Genomic DNA, 23,028 nt, shown 5'->3' on the forward strand with positions numbered 1-23,028 from the left:
GGTTAGTCAGTAAGGAGCTAATTAAAAGTTGGTATGTCAGCAGGAAAATGGAGTTTGTAGGCATTATGTTACTACTATAATAACATGAAGGCATTATACTTTATATTTTCAATTTTATTGCAAGACATATTAAAGATATGCATCGTGCATCTGCACGACACCGTTTTTATTAATTATGATACAAAACAACAATGAGATCAGTAAAGGAGGTACACTATAACAGGAAGTTTAGTTTAAATAAAATTATTTTTAAGACCTTACAAATTTATCCATATTGGAACATTGTCTATGCTTGCTACTTCAGGACTTATTGTAAATTAAAATAATTGTGTAGCATATCTGAGTCATCCACTTACCAAAAATTTATATAAAAAATATAGAAAAGCGTCTTGTTTGTGTGCTAAATATGTTCTATAGCAGTGATTACACGGGGCAGTGAAGGGAATACAGTCTCTCATCTGAATGAACATTTAGAATGCCACATTGAAAGAGTGTATCACAAACGAAGTGGATTAAGAAAATACGTCTCTAAATTCAACCTAACCTCCTCATATGGTATTGTAATCTCATTGTTAATCACTCTGTTGTTTTATTGCACCTGACATGTGTTAAATAAGGTAATAATCAGTCAGTGAGTATCTATGTCACCTTGTACTGTACGCCTCACTGTGTAATATTTATCCTTCTGTGAAAGGTTTATTTCATAGTATTCACTCAAAATCAAAATCTCAAAACAAAATATTATTACTGCACTTAAGTTGGTGAACTGTCAAACTTTACCTCGAAATTCATTCAGAGAGCATAAAAAGCTTACCATTCTGTAGGGTTTTTCCAGTTTTTATACCACCGCCCTACATGCGCTATATCCCACACACCCGGGTATTTTTGTTGTCTGCACATATTTTACCCTCTCACTTCTAATTCCCAATCGCAGCTACGATAATAAGAATACAAAGAGGGAATATATAAATAATAATAGATAAAAGAAAACCCATTCACACAACATATACACGATGACTCACACCTCTCAGTTATATATGCAGGGGTAAACTTCGGCGAGCAGATTTAAATGTATGAGAGGAAGTAAACTTCCGAATGTCCATTGGAAGTGTATTCCAGAGTCTCGATGCCCTAACCAGAAAAGAATGATTGCAGTTATACGTTCAATTTTGCGGAATTTCAAATAGGGAACCAGAGTATTGTTTTGTTATTAGTTTAAATATTCAATAAGAATACAGCACGTCCAAAGTTAATAGTAGTCCAATATTCATTTCCTTAACTAAAGGAGCATTATAACGTCAATTGAGTCCTGAATTCCTTCGGAAGAGTGGAAGGTAAAGGCTTCCCCAACTTCTAATCTCAGTACGACTGTTAAGTACCTAGGTGTTAATATAGGAAATGATCTTAATTTGAATAATCGCATTAACAAAGGTTATACACCTCTTCATATTGATACCAGGGTTTTTAGTGCTTGTAGTAAAGACGTGAAGGAGACGTGAAGGTGAGGGCTTGTAAGTTGCTGGTATGAGTATGATTCCATAACTGAAAAGTATCCAAAAGGAAGCCGCGCGATTTGTTTCCGACAAAAGAGTAGTGTTATGAAAAGGTTGCAAACTTATGGCTGAGAAGGCTTGGGAGTTAGGAGACGAGCTGCTCGACTAAGCGTTATATTCCGAGCTGGCAGCGGAGAGATGGCGAGGAAGTCCTTAGCAGACGAACACGTCTTAAATAGTAGGAAATTTAGTATGAAGAAAAAGTTGGTATTCAAAAAGACAAACTGGGGCAAATATTCTTTTAATCCGGAGGATTCAGGGCCTAGAAGAATTTGTCAAGAAAGATGTCCGATAAATTTTCACATTCTTTGAAACCATTTAAAAAATTACTAGGCAAATAACGGATAGGGATTGATTAATAAATTGATTGATTGTTTGAATGATCGCCTGATTGATTGATTGATTGATTGATTGATTGATTGATTGATTGATTGATTGATTGATTGATTGATGGATTGAAGTTGCACAAAGAAAATAACCTAGAACTCATTTCTGGTGCAGGCTGAGTAAACCCCAACTACCACCTGCCACTCCAGAAGTGAAGACACATTTCTAACCTGTTCGACTTCCTGACAGGGAATCGAACCCATGACCTTCCGCTAAACACAGCACTCCTTTATCACCTTGGCTGCCAATCTCCCCACCCCACACTTCCACTCACCTTGTCCAGTTAAAGGTGGATATGATGAGGAAATTTCAATTCTACGAAAACTTCTTATCAACAATTGTCGAGGTTGTGATAAGAGAGACAGTGTTACGTCGAACCCGAAAATCTACACGATAAAACGGAATTCGTCTGATAGTTACCTTTTTCCACAAACTTAAAACTTTATTTACATCGTTCTTTTTTGTACAAAAAAAAAAAAAAAGCTGTTCTCAAAAACCAAAGAGTACCAAATCTGGTGGGTGCATTCCATTAGTCTCTGGATGTAACAGACAGTCTACTTTCTGAGAATCTTTCCTTCTTGATAAGCAGTAGTCAATACTTGTTAAATACACTGTGTTTTATAGCAAGCCCTTTGAGTGTCAGTTTCCGTGACAGCCTTTTCATACTCAACAACGTCTTGCGTACGTTCATTCCACATTTAAAGTGAAAAACAATTTGTCACGATAACTGAAAAGTCATAATTACGAGGCTAATGATGGTTGCGTGAATGTATGTAATTGTGTAGGTTCGATTGCTGGCCTCATTTTTGTTTCCTACTCAGAAAGATATTTGGGCAAAGTCAGGAGGCACAGATTTAAATAATTTACAATTATATTTACATACCATTTGTTCGGAAACAGCAGGACCGAGCTCGATAGCTGCAGTCGGTTAAGTGCAGCCAGTATCAAGTATTCGGGGAGATAGTGGGTTCGAACCCCACTGTCGTCAGCCCTGAAGATAGTTTTCCGTTTTTCCCATTCCCACACCAGGCAAATGCTGGGGCTGTACCTTAATTAAGACCATGGATGCTTCCTTCTCATTCCTAGCCCTTTCCGGTCCTAACGTCGCCATAAGACCTATCTGTGTCGGAGCGACGTAAAGCAACTTGCAAAAAAAAAAAAAAAAAAAAAAGGAAAAGAAAAGAAACAACGAAACAGCAGGAACCGGGAATACGAACGATGCAGTGTTGGTCATACTGATAAATGATATTAAAAATATAATTCGATATCTCGCACGTTTGTCATTATATCAGCTGCTGAATTTAACCAATCAAATCTCTTCTTGAGTGAATTCAAATGAGATTTGCGAGGCGGTGTTGCCTAATCTACCATTGGTTTTAAAACTGTCTTTAGAGCACGAATTGAAGTACCTCTCTCTAGAGGAGGGATCGGAAGATCGACCTCCGAGCTGACAACATCGCACCGTAGCAAAATAACCGTCATACCGGCTGAAAGCCAGAGTGCGTTTGACTTGCATGCTGATTTTTCGGCATCGGTAACTGAGAGCCGATCGGTCACTTACGGAAATAGTCGTTAATCAACCGTACAGATGTGAACAGTGGACTTCGACTCGAACTGCAGTACCAGTGGCTATTCTTCGACTGGTATACTCAAACCGGTTTGAAGACACTTGCAGAATTAGCAACCCCCCTAAACCTATGGCACTACAGCCCTGAAGAGTCTTGGCTTACCAAGCGACCGCTGCTCAGCCCGAAGGCCTGCAGATTACGAGGTGTCGTGTAGTCAGCGAAATGAACCCTCACAGACGTTATTCTTGGTTTTCTAGACCAGGGCACATTAAGCAACATTAACTGGCTAATCTCATTTGAATTACCCCTCGAAAGGATGTGATTGACTAAATACAACAGGTAATAAAAAGACAGTTGTTTGTTTTCCAAATTATTTAATGGTATGACCAACATCCTACCACACGTAAACCCCATTCATGTTGTTCACGACATCGCCCTGTACGTTATTACAAGTACTGGTATGTAGTTATTATTTAGTAATAGGCATGCGTGCACGCATACTGCATTTAAATTCCCCTCGGAAGCGAATGAAGCATTTCAGCTCGCAATTATTGCTTAGAAATCTGTGAAATCACGCCTCGCCACTGAACTAAAGTTTGCACATCTATTGCGATATTAGGATGTATATTTTCGTGAACGGTGGAAAATGGAGTTCATGACTCATTTCAGGAGAAATATGAACATAACGAGTTTTGAAACCAGAAGACTTAGTTCCAAGAAACAGTTATTCATAAATAAAAAGAGATAGCGGTTCCTACCTCTATTCGTTTATTTCTACTAATACATTTGAGTCAACTCGTGTCATTAACACACAAATTTTGTAGGCTTTCTGCAGTAATTGACTCTGAAGCCACAGAATGATATACAGCGTCCTCACGCCGATTGATTCCAAGATACTTTTGGAGAAACACACAACCAGATATCAAACCCACCACTACACCCACAATGAATCCCAAACTTAGCATCAACATTACGGCAGAAGCAACACTTTGACCACTGGAGTATTGTTTCTCACTTTTAGAATCACCAATGGCAGGCTGCATGACTGTGGAGGCCGTTGTTGTGGAAATATCTTCTGTTCCTTCAGGTGCAGTAACATCCTCCAAAACAATCCATGATCCCTTCTCTGGACCACAAGAGGCAGAGCAGTTTATATTTCTGTCCAGACACAACAACCAAAGCGGGCGGAGTTGAAAATCACAGATGAAGGGATTATTAAACATATTCAAAGATTGGAGTTTCTTCATCTTGGAGAACACTTTAACATCAATGAATTGAAATTTATTGCTTGAAATGTCCAAAGTATTTAAGTGAAGGGAATGAGAAAATACTTTCAGAGGAAGCTGTGTGAATCCACACGCCGCTAGAGCTAATGTTTTTAACGAAGGGGCAGACAACAGAGGAGCATCACTTGGTATAACTAAGGGGTTTCCAGATAAGTTCAATGTTGTCAATTTTATGTTGTGAAGGAATGAGTCCCTCTCTATAGTGACTATTTCATTATTTTGAAGTAGCAATGTTGTGAGTTCCCGAAGTCCAATGAAGGCATCACGACTGATCAGTTTAATGTGGTTATAGCTAAGATCTGTATAATTAAGGCTTTTCATTTCTTGAAATGATTCATTTCCAATATGGGAGATAGAACATGACCTCATTTCCAGTTCCTGTAAGAATGGCGCTTTAAAGAACGGGCCTGACTCCGGAAAATCTATTGGGTTTCCACTGAGGACCAATTTCCAAATATAAGTCTTGTCAAAGGTGTTCATTTCTATAGAGCTAATGGAGTTATTTTCGAGATGAAGTCGACGTAAACCACGGAAGATATTCATTGTTGCAGTATCAAAGTGTGTAATATTATTGTTGTTAAGTTGAAGCTCTTCCAGGTTAGTTAATCTTTCCAATATCGTCTTTGGAGCTTCAGTTAAATTGCAGCCATTCAAATTCAACATTTCCAAGCTATTACGGTACGGAAATGATATTTTCTTGAGATCGAAGACAGTTCCACTTAAGTCTAGCTTCTCTAGAGCTGACGGAAAGCTTCCTTCTATGGATAAAACTTGAGAGTTGTTTCTTATAACGAATACTTTGATAGATTCTTTATCGTCGAGTATAGTTAAATTAAAATCTTGTAAATTGTTTGAGCTCAAGTCTAATGTCAACAGATTTGGAACTCGGGAAAATGTTATCTCTGAAACATGTTGTAAATTACATGCAGCCAGTCCTATCATTATGTGACTGTCACTGATAAGAAAAGCGTTATCTGTGGGGACGCTCAGCATATTATAACTCAAATCTAAGAACAATAACATATCATTGTTAATAAATGTTTCAGGATGCAGGTAAGTAATCTTATTTTTACTCATATCTAAACCGATCAACTTTGTCAATCTTGCAAAAGCACCAGATTCAACTTCACTTATTTGATTCTGTTCTAAATCGATGGCGACCAAATTGTCCATATTGTAGAAACTAACGTTAGTGATGATTGATATATTATTGGAAACTAACTGCATTACGGATATCACGTCATTTTCCCACATGTCATCTTCTGAAGGAACTTCGCTGAGTCCCAAATAGCTGCAATTAGCACGTATCCTGTAGCTAAATCCTACTGTCGTCTGACTGCAGTTACATCCACTTGGACAGCCCTGGACTTGCGTGGTGGAAATAGCAATTGCGGCGACCCACAGCATGAGTCTTCCCACCCCCATGATGCCTGAAACAGATTAAATACGGAATGTATACAACAAGCTGTACCGGAGGATTATGGGACTGTTTGTAGGTCATTACAGGCAATCAAGGCACTTATATACATAAGAAAATGGAATTTGCAACACCATAAAGGCATTGGTCGTTTTTGTTGATTTTCAAGATATGGAACGATACCATGTAGGTATGTAAACGATCAAAGTTTCAGACCCATTAGATTGTTGCTACAGGTCTCCCCACGTGATTGGTCGCTGAGGAATCAACTCCAGTATACGGACTCTGGTGTAGCGTAGTTGACTTGCAGTCTGTACAGTGAAGCGTTCCTCGTCAAACATGCTTCGATGACAGAGAAGAGCACGCTATCAACGACTAAGTATCCGAGTGTCCTTGTTCAACCCACGACTACAGCGGAGATAAAGCTTCCTACCATTAAACTGCAGTCATTCTCAGGGAACGTTGAAGAATGGCCGGGATTCTGGGAGCAGTTCGAGTCCTCCATTGACAAAAATTCCTCGGTGTCCGTCGTAAACGAACACGTGTTTCTCCGTGGGTACTTGGAGTGAGAACCAAGGCTTTTTGTAGACGGTATATCTATAACGGCAGACACATACGAGCCAACTAAAAACATTTTGATAGCACGATATGGTGATAAGAACAGAATTATCCAGTCTCACCTCGATTACTTGGAAAATCTCGAAGTTGCAGTTTCGGAGGCCCCCGAAGTATTAAACACTACCTACAGTGAATGCCATCGCCGGATACAAGCATTAAGGGCAGTAGGTGAAGACGTCGACGCATATGGTCGAATTTTAGCACCCAAACTATTACGAGCCTTTCCAGAGGACATCTGTCGCCGTTGACTCGTCCACGCTAAAAGACTAGGCATACAAGAAGGGAACACTACCCGACTAATGGTGTTCCTTAACGAAGAAGAGGAAGGAGCTCTTAACGCTCAAAGATACGGGGTGACGCCCCGTTAACGACATCTTCATTACCCACAGCAGCCACCCTTCAGGTAAACACAAAACCAAACAAACAAAAGGGGAAGCAGACACCTTGACCAGACCCGTTCTGTGTGCACTGCGAAAACCGAGGTCACTGGGGTCAGGATTTTCAACAGATGAAGGATCCCCAGGTGAGAGTCGAGAGACTGAAAGCCACAAACCGGTGCTTTCTTTGCCTACGCCGTGGGCACAACAAGACACAGTGTTTTAAGAAGGGGAAGGCATCCTGCAACAAATGTCGAGGGTCACACCATGTATCCATTTGTACCGAGGTCAGCAGTCAACACACTTCCGTGGGAAAGATAGGGGTCATCACGTCCGATTTCACACACCTGCAAACGGCCCGTATATGGATCGAGGGGCCGACAAGGCGAAAAAGACTATCTGGTTGTATCCTGGATGCAGGGAGTCAATCGAGCTTCATCCCACAATTCTCTGATTGGTGCGCTGCAGCTTAATATTACTGATCGCAAGACTCTTGAGATAAGCACGTTTGAATCACCCTCCACTATGTATGATATTAGACGGAAGGTTTGTTTCGACATTGTGGGCTACTCAACCAAAGCTCAAGTATCGATTACCGCCTTTGAAAGTCACAGCTCCTACACTTTTCAACCAATTGCACCCCAAGACATAACCGCGCTAGCATCGCTAAGGAAGATGAAGCTGGCTGATCCGAGTGACGACCTTGACAAAGATCTTCCGATCGAGGTACTTATAGGTGCGGATTCATACTGGAAGATAGTAACAATGAAATAACCTATCAGAGTAACAAGATCACTGGTTCTTCTTCCTACTATCTTCGGATACATTCTCAGCGGAAGTAGATATGGCACTACGATCAACCAAATAATGGTCCATCATGTCTCACTCACAAGGGATCAGATAACTGATGAAAGCGTCCGACGGTTCTGGGACTTGGAAACTATTGGAATTGTGGATAACCAGGAGCGAAAATTATCCATTAAAGAAAACACTATTTTTCAAGAGTTTCGAGACTCTTACCGCATCGAACATGGACGGACAGTTGTATCAGTACCTCGAAAGGTGGGCATTCCCTTAGCTGACAATCGCACCACCGCTGAAAAACGATTCTCCCTGTTAGAGGCTAAACTGCAGAGAAACAAGGACTTGAAACACATCTATTACAACCATATGTGGGACTACATCAGACAAGAGCACGTGGAAGTTGCACCCGAGGACGTCACTTTTAATAATGTTTACTATATGCCACACCACATTGTAAAGAAACAAAGGGGAGACATCACAAAGTACTGTATTTTCTTCGACGCGTCGTCACATGAACCAGACTTGCCTTCACTGAACGACACACTAGAAATAGTTCCTAACTTGCTCCCCGAAATATTGGGAACCCTGTTACGTTTCAGGAGCCACCCGAAGGCTATCGTGTGTGATGGTCACCAAGCATTTTTGCACTTAGCGTTAAACGAAAACGACAGAGACCTCACGCGGTTCCTGTGGTATCGCACCGAGAATACAGGAGATGATGCGTACAATTTCACTGACGAGGTCATAGCCTACCGTTTCAAACGTTTGCCATTTGGACTTACATCGAGCCCATTTCTTCTGTCCGCTAGTCTTAGGGAGCTGGCAACACTGCGTCAAGAAAATTATCCATTTGCATCGGGTCTTCTCGATAAATCAACATTTATGGATGACTTTATAACAAGTGTTGCAGACGACATCATCGTGATGAGGTTATATCACGAACTCACCGACCTTTAGATGGAGATAAAACTCCCACTCCGTAAGTGGGATACCAAATCACTGACCTTGAAGGAAGCCTTGCGCAACTAGGGGGTGGAAATGAGATCCGTAACGAGTGTGCTGGGTATCGATTGGGATACCGCTGAAGACATCATTTCGACCGACAAGGGGGAAATAGCAAGACACCTGGTGGACAAACCAGGGACGAAGGGGAACATTCTACGCGCCACTGCCAGATATTATGACCCTCTCGGACTTTTCGCACCTGTGGGGATCGTAGCAAAACTTATATTCCAAGACACGTGGCTCCGAGGCCTATCATGGGAGGAAGTTCTTCCATCAGATCTTGCACGTAACTGGTATTTGTGGACTTCTAAACTTCAGCCCCTATCAACCATATCCGTTCCCAGGTGGGTGGGCATTACGGGACCAGGACATGAACCAGAGCTGCACGTCTTCTGCGATGCTTCGGAGAGAACATACGGAGCTGTCGTCTACACGAAGTCAACGCTTAACGACACTCCAGTCACAAAACTCGTCTGCAGCAAAAACAGACTAGCACCCGTGAAGAAGTTAACTCTACCAAGATTAGAGCTGCTAGCCGCACTTGCTGGTACACGCCTCCTTCACTACTTCTGTCAAGAGACTGGCTGTGACATCAAGAAGGCTCAGCGTGGAGCGATTCTACTGTTGCACTTGGGTGGATTCGCAACGTTCCGAATAAGTGGAAGACCTTTGTCTGCAACCGCGTGACAGAAATACATAATCACGTAAACCCCAGTCAATGGAGACACTGTCCTGGATATCAGAACCCTGCAGATCACCTCACTCGAGGAGTATACGCAGATCAGCTAGCCTCCTTAGAAACATGGTGGCATGGTCCTTGGTGGCTCATCAAAGACAGAGGCGCATGGCCACGTGACCCAACACCCACCTGCACGCAGTTGCCAGAAGCCAGGAAGACGCAACAAGTTCTAACGATCACTATAGCGGAACGCCTACTGGATATCTCGAGGTATAGCTCATACTGGAAATTGCTACATGTCACAGCTTGGGTACTTCGTTTCGTCAGTATGTAGAGCAAGAACACAAAACACCCCAATGCACTAACGGCTGAAGAGCTACGTGCGTCACGCGCATACTGGATCAAAAGGGTTCAAGAGGAACGGTTCACTCTTGAACTAGCTGCATTCCGAAATGGTGAACGATTGCCAGGCACTTCACAGATTGCTAGATTTAACCCATTTCTACATGAAGGTATCATCCGACTTTGTGGTAGACTACAATTCTCAAATTTGTCTCAAACTGAGAAACACCTAACAATTATGGACGGCCGTTACAGGTTCACCGAGTTAATCAATCAAAAGACCAATACGCATTTGCCCAAGATCGGAGACATCGTCCTCCTCCAAGAAGATGTCAGACCTCGCAACATGTGGAAGAAAGTGAGGATAGAAGAGATGCGCCCAGGAAGAGACGGACGTGCACGAACGGTCGTTCTGCGGCAGCCTGACAACACTCTCATTACTCGGCCAGTGCAGCTGGTCATCCCTTTGGAGATAGACCAGGGTGGGGAGGATGTCGCGGATTGACATTGGTTACGTCAACATTGAGATATCTATGTATTCTTTGTATTCGTATAGTAGCCTTTTTTTTACTCCGTGACGTATGTGTGTTGTTGATAATAATAAGCGTGATATTGTGAACACGACGGTGTTATAATTCTTATAATTCTTATAATTCAGTAGTTACGATTTATATATCATTCTCAATCCTAGCCCTTTCCCATTTTTCTCTCGCCCGAAACCTTTGATGTGTTAGTCGACGTTAAAGGGGTAGCAAAAAAAAAAAGTTTATAAGTGCCAAAATGTACCAAATACATAATTTTTTCTTGAATACCTCTTAGCCTACAAATATTTTAACAGAAATACTTTGCATTTACTCTATCGAATCATAGAATTAATATTAATTTGAAATTTACTTTCTGAGTGTTTTTTTTCTCGTCCCGGCAAAACTTCTATATTATATTTGGTACCTTTGGAAAATAACTCCTCATATGGACTGAAAGTAGTTTTACGGTCGGATGCCCTTCATGACACTAACTCTATGTGGAGGGATGTTTTCACGATGCAACCTTCCCCGTGCAGACTGGCATTCGGATAAAATTTGTTCGTTTATTTACGTTTCTGGCTAAGCCTGTGGGCCCCTAAACTCCGGTTCCACCTGCTTTGCAGGCCCTAATGTTACGCCAATGCCTTGCAGAGAGATATTTAACCAAATGCACTATAGAGAATACGTGCCACTTTGCGAGATATCGCAAGACATTGATTGCCAGCGCACCTAGCAGGACGGCCTTGAAAGTGAATGTAGTAGTACACAATACATTATAAATCATGCCGAAAGTGTCAGGTTCCAAGTCGTTCTTAATTAAAAAGTGGTTACAGGAGTTTTCTCATTTCAGATCGGATAGTAAAATTATATTCTGTGACGTTTGCAGAGAAGAGGTGAGTGAAACTTCTTTTGGATTTCCCCATAACGAGTTATTACCACTTTAGCAAAATAAATATGGTATTTTAATTGATTTCTATTAAAATACGTAAAATTGAATTGAAGCTGCATAAAAATAATTTATAATCTATTTGAGAGTCTATTTTATGCAGCTAAAAGACATTTAAGTACCTAAAAATCCGAGGTCTAGTAATCACTATCGCATGTTTCTGTGGTGGATGGATGTGTAGTGCGTTGTATGAATATCAAGAGAAACGTGTTGGTACAAACAGAAACGCCCAGTCCCCGAGCCTAATTAGACTCATTTGACGCGATTAAAATCCCCGATCCGGCCGGGAATCGAATTCGGGATCTTCTGAACCTAGGGCCTAAACGCTGACCATTAAGCCAAGGATTCGGACAAAACGAAAACATGACTAAATTTCATTATGTCTATCAGTATTAAAAACCAAGTTTCGTAGTAGAACAGAGAAAAACTCATTATTTAGATTCATTATTTGTGTACCGGAGGTACACCTTCTCCGTTCATTTGAACTGTGCGCCTTCTAGAAGGCCATCTGTGTTGGGGAACGTAAAATGTGTATGTGCAGAAGTTTTGGACCATTAATCCTTAGATGTCTCTATTATCAACCTATGTGCCTCCTGTGGCGGGAGGATGGACAATTATTTTTTAGGGAATGTTCTATTTTCAAGATTTGTGTACCTGGAGTGTTAGTAGATTGCTTAATGTGTGCTAAGGTTACTAGCACTTCTATCACTTCCTTCTTTCTTAAATTATTAACCAATCAGAAATTGTTGTAAATATTTTGGCAGCCAATTAAAACTGGGGTTGTGTACAGGCATTCTGCCTAGAGAGTTCTGGAACTTTCCCCTCTGCTATATAAGCTGGGCGCTTTTAGACACCATTTTCTTATCTTCCTCGCTAGAGTCTTAGAGTACGTCGCTCCAGTCTCAGAGTGCATACGGTGTAAGTGGAGGCAGAGGAACCCTTGCCCGTCGTCGGAAGGCCCACCAGCTCAAGGTAATGGCACACATCTTTTAAATATGTGATACCTGCAGAAAGGTAACTTGAGGAGAAAGTTTCAAAATTATTTCTTAATGTATCACCTCTTGAATGTAAATTTTCTGGCAAGTCTAAGGGCTCTATTCAAATTCCTGCTGGGAAATACCTAACTTAGGGAATAAAAATAGTTCACCCTCTATTAATTCCCATTCAACTTGGTATGGGGGTGACTATGATTTTCTATATCTCTAAATTCTTCAAACCATTTTGGAACTTAATATTTCGCCATCAAGTCACCCTCTGTAGTAAAGGCTTAGCCTCTGTAACTTCGAGCCATAAGCCCACATAGGGTTTTAAGTGTACTTCAAAAGGAGAGTTTTGCCTCCTAGCATTTTGTTCATGACCGATTATCTTAAACCGTTTTCTTGTACATTTAGACTTTTAGAATGGGGACTTATTGCCCCTGTTTAAATTCTAGTTATTTTGATACACAAGTGTGGATCAGACTGTCGTGCAGAAATGCAGCAAACACTGTTTTCGAAGTTATCTAGTGTAAATTTGGATAAGAAATTGGTGCCTCGGAGAGGCCTGGATTGTAGTAATGTTTGAAACTCAAATTACTATACAAAGTGCTCTTTTAAATGGTGTAACGTTGTAGCTACAACCTCATTCTTCTTAAATTATTATGTACCTGAATTTTGACTTTAAGTCATTCCTGTTATCTGAATTAACAGGCTCATCATTATTCTATTTAACGGTTATTTGTTGTTGTTCATTCGGATTATTTATCAAACTTCAACTCAGAAAAAAGGGAAGGAAAGAAATAAACTTTCAAAATTTAGTGTTTTAAATTGTGCTTTTATCTTTTCTTTGTCCACCCATTCAAACTCGCACCTTCTTACACCTTTGGAAACCACGATATTTCCGTAACAGTTTGTATCGATTTTAATTTTTAATTTTTATAGTTTAAGGTCGGACCGCCAGTTGCGCCACTGTCAACAGGTTTCTAAGTATAGTACGGGAGAACACGGAAGTGTCCAATATTGTCTATAGTGTATTTGATTTAAGACAAGTATGCCAGTTTATTACCGCTATAACGTGAACGATCAACATGAGGATGCATGTCGGTGATGCCATTTATAAACAATCGCTGAACAGACGCGTGCGAAGTTCTCGGTCGAAATGCAGAGTCCATAGTTTCGAATCCAGTTCGAACTAGCTTAGTTCTAATAAGAGATATCTTATTATCTTAGAACTAGGTTTTGACGAAAGCTAAAACGAGTGGTATACCGCAGACACTATCTCCACGACTACTACAGCCCACCTCTTCACTTCACCTCTGATTTCACCGGCCTTCCTTCCAATACATCTTCAGAATATGTACAAGAATACCACTGAACGTAAGATTAATGTGACACTTCGTTAAAATGATTAACTAATAACAGTTCAGAAAATCATTCATTTCCTACCATGTGCAAATTTAATAGAAACTCTACTGGAATTTAAAAACAAAATTCATCGCTTTACTCTCCAGGGTTGCTTTTTCCTTCTGATTCAGCGAGGGATTCCAACTCTACCGCCTCAATGGCAGTGTCCTGCATTGTGAGACATTTGGACGGGGTGCAACTAGGTAGGAGGACCAGAACTTCGCCCAGGCGGCTTCACCTGCTTTGCTGAAAAGGAGCCTTGTGGGGGATGGAAAGATTGGAAGGGATAGACAAGGAAAAGGGAAAAGAGTAGCCACGGCCTAAAGTAAGGCATTTGCTTGGAGGAGACGTGGGATTCCACGGAAAACCTACCCTACAGCCAACCCGCAGGTGCAAACATATCCGATGGGTATCCGTCGAGAGACCACACTAACGAATGGTTCATCGAAATGGGAGGGGGCGTAGCAGCTTTTCGGAAGTTACGGGGGTGACAGTCTGGGTGAATGACTGATATGGCCTTGTAATAATACTCAACATGGCTTAGCTGTGTTGATACTGCTGCGCGGCTGAGAGCAGCGGGAAACTACAGCCGTGAATAACTACCGAGGACATGCAGCTCTCTGTGTATGAATTATGTACTGATGATGGCTTCCTCACGGATAAAATATTCCGGAGATAATAAAATCCCCCATTTGGATTTCTGGGTGGGGACTACACGAGAGGGGGGAATCATCAGGAAGATGAATACTGACATTCTGCGAGTCGGAGCGCGGAATGTTAAAAGTTTGAGTAGTTGTGGGAGTTTAGAGAATCTGAAAAGTGAGATGGATAGACTAAAGTTAGATGTAGTTGGTATAAGTGAAGTACGTTGACAGGAAGAACAGGATTTTTGGTCGGGTGATTACAGAATTATCAACACAAAATCAAACAGGGGAAATGCAGCAGTTGGTTTAATATTTACCGGTAATAAGAAATTAGGTCAGCGAGTAAGCTACTACGACCAGCATAGCGAAAGGATTATTGTTGTCCAGATAGACACCAAACCAATGCCCATCACAATAGTGCAGGTCTGTATGCCTACTAGCTCAGCAGATGATGAAGGAATTGAAAAAATATATGAAGATATAGAAGATTTAATACAATATGTAAAAGGTGACGAGAATCTAATTGTGATGGGAGACTGGAATGCAGTGGTAGGACAAGGAAGGGAAGGTAATACAGTAGGAGAATTCGGATCGGGACAAAGGAATGAATGAGGAAGTCGGCTGGTTGAATTCTGCACTGATCATAATTTAGTCCTATCGGGTGAGTTGGCCGTGTGGTTAGAGTCGCGCAGCTGTGAGCTTGTATCAGGGAGACAGTGGGTTCGAGCCCCACTTTCGGCAGTCCTGAAGATGGTTTTCCGTGCTATCCCATTTTCACACCAGGAAAATGCTGGGGCTGTACCTTAATAAAGGCCATGGTCGCTTCCTTCCCACTCTTAGGCCTTTCCTATGCCATCGTCGCCATCTGTGTCGGTGTGACGTAAAGCAAGTTGAAAGAATTATAGTATAGTCCTTGCCAATACTTGGTTCAAACACCACAAACGACGGCTTTTTATGTGGATGAGACCTGGAGACACTGGAAGGTATCATATAGATCTTTATTATGATTAGGCAGAGATTCAGAAACCAGGTGTTGAATTGAAAAACTTTCCCAGGAGCAGACATGGACTCTGACCCAACTTGTTGGTCATGATATGCCATCTGAAGTTGAACAAATTGAAGAAAGGAAGGAATAAAAAAATATGGGATCTAGACAAGTTGAAAGAAAAGAGTGTGAGGGACTCTTTCAAGAAACATGTGCACAAGGACTAAATGAAAAGGCTGAAGGAAACACAACAGAGGGAAATTGAACTGTTGTGAAGAACGAGATTTCTAGGGTTGCTGAAGAAATGTTAGGAAGAAAAGAAAGATCAACTAAGATTGAATGAATAACTCAGAAGATACTAGACGTGATTGATGAACGATGAAAGTACAAGAATGAAGAGGGCAGAGAGGAATACAGGCGATTAAAGAATGAAGTGGATGAAACGTGAAAGACAGTTAAGGAATAATGGATGAAGGAGAAGTGCAAGGATGTTGAAAGTTTCATGGTCCTAGGAAAGGCAGATGCTCCACACAAGAAAATGAAGGAAACCTTTGGGGAAACGTGGATTAAAATTACGAGCTCAGATAGAAGACTACTTCTAGGGAAAGAAGACAAGACAGTTGTATCAAGGTAAAGACTTAGTTGATATGGTTACAGAACCAGAAGAGGCTGTTGCTGCCCATGAAATGGAAGAACCAATTTTCAGGTCAGAACTTGACAGGGCTTTGAGCGACCTAAATAGAAACAAGGTACCTGAAATTGATGACATTTCCTCTCAATTGCTGACTGCCTTAGCAGAAACCAGCAATGCGGGGTTATTCCATTTAGTGTGTAAGATGTATGAGACAGGAGAAGTGCCATCCGATTTTCGGCAGAATGTTGTTATGCCTATTAACAAGAAATCCGGTGCTGACAGGTGTGAAAACTACCGCATCATTAGTTTAGTATCTCTTACCTGCAATATTCTAACACTTATTATTTACAGAATAAAAGTTGAAAATGAGTTGGGAGAAGATCAATTAGGCTTCGGAAGAACTGTAGGAACACGTGAAGCAATCATGACTTTACGTCTGATCTTAAAGGATCGAATTAAGAAGGACAAGCCCACAAACATGGCTTTTGTAGTTCATGAAAAGGCATTTTATATTGTTGATTGGACCAAGCTGTTTGAGATTCTGAAGGTGATCAGGATCACATGCCGAGAACGAAGAATTCTACAATCTGTATAAAAATCAGGCTGCAATGATAAGAATCGAGGGATTTGAAAAAAGAAGCAGCAATCCGGAAAGGAGTGAGGCAATGATTATATGTAACAGGCATTAAAGAAAATCAAAGAGGAATTTGGGAAGGGAATCTCAATCCAAGGACATGAAATCAAAACCTTGAGATTTGCTGATGATATTGTTATTTTATCTAAGACTGCAAAAGATCTGGTGAAATTGCTGAATGGCATGACAGAGTCTTGGGTAAGGAGTACAACATGAAACTAAATAAGTACAAAGCAAAAGTAATGGAGTGCAGTCGAACAAAGTAAGGTGATGGAGGAAATATTAGATTAGGAAATTAAGTACTGAAGGAAGTAGTTGAAAATTGTTACTTGGGTATTAAAATAACTAACGATGGCAGAAGTAAGGAGGACGAAAAATGCAGACTAGCACAATCAAGGAAAGACTTTCTTAAGAAGAGAAGTTTGCTCACTTCGAACATTGATAGGAATTAGAAATATGTTTTTGAAGACTTTTGTCTGGATCGTGGCGTTGTATGAAAGTGAAACATGAACGATAACTGGCTCAGAAAGAAAGAAAATTAAAGCTTTTGAAATGTTGTGTTACAGACGAATGCTGAAAATAAGATGGATATATCAAATCACGAATGAAGAGATCCTGAATCGAACTGGAGAGAGAAGATCGATTTGGTTAAATTTGACCAGAAGGAGAGATAGAATGAGAGAACACATCTTAAGACACCGAGAAGTTGTTCAGTTGGTTTTTGAAGGAAGTGTAGGTGGTAAAAGCGGTAGGGGTACACCAAGGTATGAATATGGCAAGCAGATTAGAGCAGATTAGGATGTAGCAGTTACGTAGAAATTAAAATTTAGCACAGGATAGGGTGGCATCTCCATGCATCAAAGCAGTCTAAGAAATGATGACTCAAATAACAACACCGCGTAAAACTACTTAGAGCATCGCTGAGGTGGGAATCGAACCCCTTGTACTCAGAATGCTTCTCGAAGCTGAGTGACTCTGTTCCAGTCCTCGTGCCTCTTTCCAAATTTCGTGGCAGAGCCAAAAATCGAAGCCGGGCCACCCGGGGTGGCAACTTATCACACTAACCACTACACCACAGATGTGCACTGCTGTATTTTAGAAGCATCTGAACCAACATCATGTTTATATTCTCCCTATTATTTTGCAGGTGAGCCTTTTCCACAATTACTTTCACTATGTCTGCTCTTCTTGGTGGTTTTGAAATCGACATTCCAGGAGATATTTAACTTCAAAACAGCTCACATTACCTACTAACAGCACTGAATAACAGAACGAGTCCGCTGTTGTGAGCTCTTCAGAGCTAAGCAAAGTGCTATTTTATGGATATTTGAATGTATTATAATATCAGAAGCAAGGTTCCATCTGTATTCGTCTTGATCATAAGCGACTTCCCTTCCCTGTGTTTAATCTACACTTCCCGCATTAAGACTGAACATCAATCAAGGTAATAATAATGTCGTGTGGCTATTTCTAGCTGGGTGCAAACCTTGTAAGCCAGACCCTCCGATGAGTGTGGGCGGCATCTACCATGTGTACGTAACCGCGTGTTATTGTGGTGGAGGACAGTGTTATGTGTGGTGTGTGAGTTGCAGAGATATTGGGGACAGCACAAACACCCAGACCCCAGGCCGTTGGAATTACCCAGTGAAGGTTAAAATCCCCGACCCGTCCGGGAATTGAATCCGTGACCCCCTGAGCCGAAAGCCAGTACGCTGACCATTCAGCCAACGAGTCGGACATCAGTTAAAGTGATTCAATGATTACTGATGCCCGCCCTTTTGATAGAGACGGGAAACAGGACCGAGCTCTTCGAGGGATCTTATTTATTTATTTATTTATTTATTTATTTATTTATTTATTTATTTATTTATTTATTTATTTAGATTATGGCTTTTAGTGCCAGGACTGTTCAGTTTACTAAATGACATGATTTCGAACCTCGTAATATCCATAATACACGGTACAATGGGGATAATGCTATCTCACAATTACAACCAGTGAACGTTATTTATAATCCACATATTCGTGTGTTTTAGCCTGCCTTCAATCATCCTACTCATAACTTAATACACGATAGTTCTCAGCTTTGTAACATTTTTCATTTGCCTTTACGTAAACATTGTCTGTTGTTGACAGTCTGTACATACGGTAAGTTGATGGTTTAATGAATCAAAAATTATTTTTCTCTCTAATTCATTCCTCCACATCGAGTTATCGTCAGTAAGAGCATCCGACCGCAAAACAAGGTCAAGTTCACCTGTGCCACACAGTTCTCATCTGCGACCCCTACAATGCACGGGAAAAGCGGTAGAGAAATAGTAGATCTGCTTGTCATAAGACACCCGCGACTATCAACCTGATAGAGTGCCAGACTGCTCACTTCCATGTTCCTTATGCAGATTATTTTGGTCAACTCTTACTCTACTTCCGACCCCGGTGGTATTTGTTTTGCGAGACCTGGAGAGTCCTTCGTGGACCTTAAATTTCTTTTGCCTATATACGGTATTCATTCTTCGAAGCGACGAACGTCTTTCATTTTCTCCTATCAATAATGGAAAGATAGGATAGTTGCCTAGTTCTTTTTCGCCGTGAAGCAGTAATCATAATTTCGTTTAGGTGATGCTACTATTACTACTACTATTATTCTTATTCTTATTCTTATTCTTATTCTTATTCTTATTCTTATTCTTATTCTTATTCTTATTATTCGGGGCTGCCTGGCCAAGGCCGTAAAGGCATGCTCGGTTCAGCCGGAAGAACGTGGGTTTGATTCCCCGTCAGGAAATCATGAAATTTAAGAAACGAGATTTCCACTTCCTGAGGTGCACATGGCCCTGAGGTTCACTCAGCCTACACCAAAAATGAGTACCAGGTTAATTCCTGGGTGCAAAGGTGGCCGAGCGTAGAGCTAACCACTCTACCCCACCAAGTACCGAGATTAGAGATAGTGCAAGCCTTTACCTTCCACCTCTCCAGGGGCCTTCATGGCCTGTTCGGAAATGGCATTATTATTATTATTATTATTATTATTATTATTATTATTATTATTATTATTATTATTATTTATTTATTTATTTCTTAATCCGTTTATCCTCCAGGGTGGGTTTCTCCCTTGGACTCAGTGAAGGATCCCACCTCTACCGTCTCAACGGCAGTGTCTGGAGCGTGAGACATTTGTTCGGCGATACAACTGAAGAGAAAGACCAGTACCTCGCCCAGGCGGCCTCATCTGCTGAACAGGAGCCTTGTGGGGGGATGGGAAGGTCAGAGGGGATAGCCAAGGAGGAAGGAACTGGCCATGACCTTGACTTAGGTAGCATCCAGGCATTTGCCTGGGGGAAGTGCGAAACCACGGAAAACGGCCTCGAGAATTGCCCCTGTATTCAGTTGACTTCCCAAGGTTGAGTGGACCGCGTTCCAATCCTTGTGGCAGAGCCGGGAGTCGAACCCGGGCCTCCGTGGGTGGCAGCTAATCGTGTTAACCGCTATACCACAGAGGCGGGCTTCTTTCATTATTTCCGGCCTGAGTGGTTCAGACGGTTGAGGCGCTGGCATTCTGACCCCAACTTGGCAGGTTCTATCCTGGATCAGCCCGATGGTATTTGAAGGTGCTCAAATACGTTACCTCGTGTCGATATATTTACTGGCACGTAAAAGAACTCCTGCGGCACAAAATCCTGGCACCTCGCCGTCTCCGAAAATCGTAAAAGAAGGTAGTGGTTGAAAAGACAATAATAATATAATAATTAAATTATGGTCGCTGAGTCAGACGTTGGACAAAATAATTTGTTTTATATGTTTTAATTTCATAAGTTCATGTTTATATTAAGATGACATAGCCATAGGGATTATAAACAGTATTGCCAACTCTAGCAACAAGTCGCTAGATTTGGAGTTTTATAAAATTTATTTAGCTACAGAATTTCAAAGATAGAGACTAGCGACTTATCTGGTGATTTTAGGAGCCATTTAGAGACAATTCTGGCGAATTTTAATTTATGACTTGATAAATTTGGTGAGTCAAGTAGGCTAGTAAAAACTACCGTTACGTTTCGCATAATATCAGGGGCGCATGATCCAATATATTAATCTATGCATTTGCTAAGTAATGGCGGCTGAATTCATGAGTTTTCGTTCTGTAAAGCATGAGTTCATAATATTTTTGGAAGGATTTTCAGAGACCGATCGTTCCAATCACACACTTCCTGTAAGGGATTGGAGATAGATAATTATTTTTAATTCCCTTGTGATGACGACATTTGGATGTTCTGACCAGATGAGTTTCAGCGCTAAGCAAGCATTCAATATTATTAGCCTTGTGGGGGATTATTTCAGTACATGGAATTACACATAGAATCGAATATATCGTAAACTAACTGGTAGAATGTGAATACCGCCCAGTTGACTGATCTACTTGAAGATGGATTATGTACCTACCGTTATCCGTTAGTCACATCAACAGCCAATCTCTCAAATCAAATCTCAACACGGTAAGTCGAGGAACTCGGGTGAAGTTAGTACTTAGTAGCCCTCTAGCATCGTAAAGTAACAGTCTGGATTTGAGACAATAAGTGCTATAATTTTCTTTCTATGCACCACAGAAACTAAGTAGTCCTAGAAATATGTTCTTTCTTTAAAAGGCTAAATCTGATATTCATAACAACTCCCCAATTAACAGACAATAATATTGCGTTGATATTTTTAATATGGCAGAAGGAACATTCGCTTCTTCATGTAACATTGTACTTCTGAACATAATTTAATAGATATGAAGAAGTTTATAAAAGGAAAATTAGTATAAACTTTGTAAACCATATTAAATTTGTTAGATCCCAAGTGAAATATTCTATTCCAATAATTGTTTGAAGTACTATAGTAAATATTAACTACTACTGTAATGTAATATTAGTTATACTACTCATATTTTTCAAATGTGACGTGTGTCACTGGAAGTAATTTTCAGAATAGTAATTTTATTGGTAATGTTGTTTTTCTTTTAACGTCTAAATAACAGTTGTCGTGAACATTGTAATTAGGACTCAAGATATGTTGTGTTCACAATAAATAAATAAATAAATAAATAAATAAATAAATAAATAAATAAATAAATAAATAAATAAATAAATAAATAAATAAATAAATAAATAAATAAATAAATAAATAAATAAATAAATAAATAAATGCCGAAGTACTCCTGTATTGTTTGTAATTACACAAATAAATTATAACTGAATTATGATGGTAAATACGATTTAGCGACTTTTAATTTCGAATTTGACAACTTTTAGCTAACACTAGTTGGCAACACTAATTATAAACATACTCTTCAGTGAAACGCAGAGACGTTTCTAGTGCCGGGCTCGAAACACCGGAGATGGATTGTTTCTTCATGCTTTACGTGGGATTAACATTTTAAAATGTTTCTAGAAGAATGGAAGGGGTTTAAACCGCGTGAACCCCCATCTGCCTACACCACTGACATTGATTAAAAAAGGCAGTGGAACTGGTAAATTGTCCATGCTTGGTATTATTGAAAGCGATCAGCGACGTGCGTTATTCACTCCCATCACCACGTAACATATGGGTGTAAGGTAAGAATACTGTGTAAATAATTTGTGTAAAATTAGATGGCAATAACACGGAACTTCAAGATGGATCGAAAATAGTACTTGAATGGATTTCAAGACAATTAACTTAAGAACAATCCAGAAAATTACCTTGCGAATGAAGACAAACACACACACTTTCCACAAACGAATGTTCTCTCTTCGTTGACTGTTGTAGCACTGAGCGTTATCTCAAATAGAAACCTTAACCCTGGTACTCGAATACTACTGATAACAGCTGACGCCAAGAAGCCTGTTACAGATACAGTGCCAGTTAATTCCTCAAATTATTATCTCAACAGCATTCCTCACTTTGGTCGGAAGCACATTGAGACGCAGTTGGCCACAGAGCCCTGGAGAGTGTAGCGCTGACGAAACTGCGACGTCCATGCGATCGCACGTTGCCACGCAGAGTCTCGTCGTATTTAGGAAAGAATGAATGTTTACTTCCTCCTTGCATTACTCCTTCCTGACTCATTTTCCAAGCCTTCGTCCCTTCAGACGGTTCAGGCGCTAGCCTTCTGACTCCAACTAGGCAGGCTCGATCCTGGCTCAACCCGGTGGTATTTGAAGGTGCTCAAATATGTCATTATCGTGTCAGTAGATTTACTGGCATGTAAACATACTCCTACGGGACT

The 23,028-nt window shown here is 40.6% G+C and overlaps 1 protein-coding gene across 1 annotated transcript; it reads right to left on the bottom strand.

Moving 5' to 3' along the window:
- Nucleotides 1–93: 93 nt before the first annotated feature.
- Nucleotides 94–22,626, bottom strand: LOC136881308 (leucine-rich repeat-containing protein 15-like). The gene is made up of 2 exons (XM_067154115.2): nt 22,502–22,626; nt 94–6,224 (listed from the first exon to the last, which is right to left on the bottom strand). The coding sequence occupies exon 2, from the start codon at nt 6,217–6,219 to the stop codon at nt 4,300–4,302; it is 1,920 nt and encodes a 639-aa protein (XP_067010216.2). The 5' UTR covers nt 6,220–6,224; nt 22,502–22,626; the 3' UTR covers nt 94–4,299.
- Nucleotides 22,627–23,028: the final 402 nt, after the last annotated feature.

The sequence above is a fragment of the Anabrus simplex genome, chromosome 9 (genome assembly GCF_040414725.1).
Source record: "Anabrus simplex isolate iqAnaSimp1 chromosome 9, ASM4041472v1, whole genome shotgun sequence".
Classification (NCBI taxonomy): domain Eukaryota; kingdom Metazoa; phylum Arthropoda; class Insecta; order Orthoptera; family Tettigoniidae; genus Anabrus; species Anabrus simplex.